This window comes from Apaloderma vittatum, unplaced genomic scaffold (genome assembly GCF_000703405.1).
Source record: "Apaloderma vittatum isolate BGI_N311 unplaced genomic scaffold, ASM70340v1 scaffold18824, whole genome shotgun sequence".
NCBI classification, from domain to species: domain Eukaryota; kingdom Metazoa; phylum Chordata; class Aves; order Trogoniformes; family Trogonidae; genus Apaloderma; species Apaloderma vittatum.
Genome location: NW_009712324.1, coordinates 30,659 through 33,499, shown reverse-complemented (window position 1 = coordinate 33,499; position 2,841 = coordinate 30,659). Strand labels below are relative to the sequence as shown.

Sequence of the window (2,841 nt, the reverse complement as noted above, 5' to 3'; positions counted from 1 at the left end):
CCTGCTGAAACAGCTGGCTTGTATTTATTGAGACAATACAGGCAGCTTCTGTCTTTGCACTAACAAAGCTTAAGGAATAGGATTTTAAAGACTGCCTGTCAGGATTTTTGTGCTGCTCTGAGTTCAGTAGTCTCAGCCAGAAAGGATATGGCGATATAAACAGCAGAGCATTCAGATTCCCTGAGGCCCTTCATTCTGTTTTAATTCAGCTGCACAAAAAGGAACTACTGAATTGCAGCAGTTACTCCAGCCACGATATCTGCAATGTAAGGCAGCACTTGGGCGTAGGTGTTTTTTCTCGGTACCTCCTTAGTGCTCAGTTCCTAAGGAAAAAAGGCTACCGACATCCATACATGGTACTTTCAGATGGAGTCTTCTGTTCTACTTTCCTGGGGCCCTGTAAAATCCTGTATGTATACAAAGTCTTGTGGCTTCTATACTTTCCTTGTGCTTTCCTTGTAAGGAGGATCAAGCTACCTTTCTTCTGTAGGTTTTAACTAGATCTTATTTTAGTTGATCTCTACCACTTCACGTACAACATATATTGCTTGAAAACAATGATTTAAATGCGCAATGTTCAAAATTAATGCATTATTTCATATACATATCGTTTGCTTTGTCTCAGATGGTTTATCTGTTAGAAAATGCTTACTCTTCAGGAAAGTTTTGATAAATAATATTATTTTAAGTGTGTTAAAATATTCTTGTGAGATAGGGTATGGGAAAAAAGACATAACTGACAAGTTAACACTAACTTAGCTTCCAGACTTGAGTCCAGTAGAAAACAAAGAGTATAAACCTGGTCCTATTGGAAAAGAGCGTTCTTTAAAGAACAGAAAGGTGAAGGATGCCCAACAGGGAGAACCCGAGGGACAGGAGAAATCATCTCCCACTTCTGTCAGAAGTCCTGAACCTGTCACTACAAAGGAATCCAAAGCAGCAAGTGAACTGAGCTCGGAAATAGGAACGATGATATCTGTGTCTGCTCCAGAGTTTGGAACAAACACAAAGGTAAGAAAACTATTGACAAATTACTGAGCACTGTATGTAAAATATGATTACAAAGATGTAATTGACACTTAATTGCCTGCTGGTGGTAATTAGCTGGACATCTGAGCCCACTGACTAGCAGATACCGAACATATCGATATTTGCTTGAAGTTCTCCAGAAGTGGTGTGGACATGCTGTTTGTCGTACCTCTGTACAAAGATCAGCTTGGAAGGTTTAAAACTTCTTTGCTGCCTGATGAATGTGAAAACTCTGTCCCTGAGTCTTGCTGTGGAGCCTGTCACAGGTAGATTCTGTAAGCTCAGATATATCTGATACGTGCCAGATGAATGCCTGACTTTCAGCAGAGAACTGAAATAGTGTGCACAGTTGTTAGTTGAGTGCGTGGATAACCTGAAGCTGTGACTTAAGTGCTCTTCTGGGGGGGGGAAATAAGTAAAAAAGCTAGGAATATACCAAAATATTGGATAAGTTCAAGTTGTTCAGTTTACCTAAAGGATCTGTATGTCAGCTCCTGCTGGATTGGATATTGTCAAGGTTGTGTGAGAGTCCCTTGATTTCTCTGTAACTGCTAACAGTGAGGTGGTGACTTGCTGTCGGGGTTTGTTGTTCTACAGTTCAGTTCTTAGCTGCCGTGTATTGACAGTAGTGGCCAAAAAACCTCCACAGAGGCCCTCTCCAGTTTGCCTAAGGACCTGCATGGGGACTGCCCTCACTGCTGCAGCGTTGTGTCTGGAGCAGGAGCTGTGATTGTCGTCTCTCAAGTGTAAAGAAACAGTGCAGTTTGAGCAGCAAGTAGTTAATGGTTACTCTTGTTGGGATAAAAGAAAAAAAGCTTGTATATTTGAAAAGCAGTTTTCCGAGTTTAGACTCAATTTGTTGCATGCTGTCTCAATCTTTTATTTTCCTAGTTTTAAGCAGAAATTTTCTGATGCCATTTAGGAAAACTGATTCTCTGCAGAAGTTACATCAATAGTTGAAGAATCTGAAATGCAGGTCACTTCCAATTTATCTAATTCATCTTTGTCACCTGCAGTTGTGGGGGGGAAATAACAAAAAAAATCCACAACAACAACTTTGGCAATTTCTTGCCAAGATGTCATGCAAGTAGAAGATGCTATCTCAATGAAGTATTGTTACAGAGCGAGTGTTAAGGAGGATATTTGTGTCCAGCATGGTAGCTGCAAATACCTAAGAAAATTCAGTGCTGGGATTTCTCATCCTGGCAGTTTTCATCTTGTAAGTAGATGTCTGTGGTCGTACCAGAAATGGATAAAGTGCCCCTCACATATGCAGAATCAGAAGTGTAGAGCCATAAATACCTGCTTGCTCAAGTGTTCTGTAAGGCTGTTTGTGTGTGTTGTGCTTTCTCACTGTCTTTCAAGGTCCTGTGACCAGAGCTTAAGATAAGAGTAGGAAATGCTGCTTCTTACAGAATAGGAGACATATCTTTGTTTATTACTCCAGGCTAACTTGATATAGAGTAGATCTAGTAAAAATCAACGTCATTTCCCCTCTACAATTCTATTTTTTCTTTTAAGTGTGAGATCTTCAAAAAGGACATCTGCATCTTGTGCCTTTTTGGTCTTAGTTAAACCTGGATTGCCACAGTATTACAGTGCGAAGCTTCTGTCTTCTGGAAGGAAGGCCAGAGTGAAAGGAAACTTTCCAGTTTGTGCTGGATATGAAGATTCCCAATAATTTCCTCACTAAGTGGTTGTTAATAGAAGCATTTAATAAGAGACCTAAATATTCCTGTCTCAACAGTTCCAGGCTTGCTTTTGAATTCCTTCATCATGAGTAGTTCCTGGGGCCATCAATAAGTTGAGGGG

At 40.3% G+C, this 2,841-nt stretch overlaps 1 protein-coding gene across 1 annotated transcript in view; it reads left to right on the top strand.

Moving 5' to 3' along the window:
• Positions 1 to 2,841, top strand: part of PRRC2C (proline-rich coiled-coil 2C) — a 53,675-nt gene that overhangs the window by 26,862 nt on the left and 23,972 nt on the right. Inside the window, 1 exon segment of the mRNA XM_009867952.1 lies at positions 760 to 1,011. Within this exon segment, the coding sequence (XP_009866254.1) occupies positions 760 to 1,011 (252 nt within the window).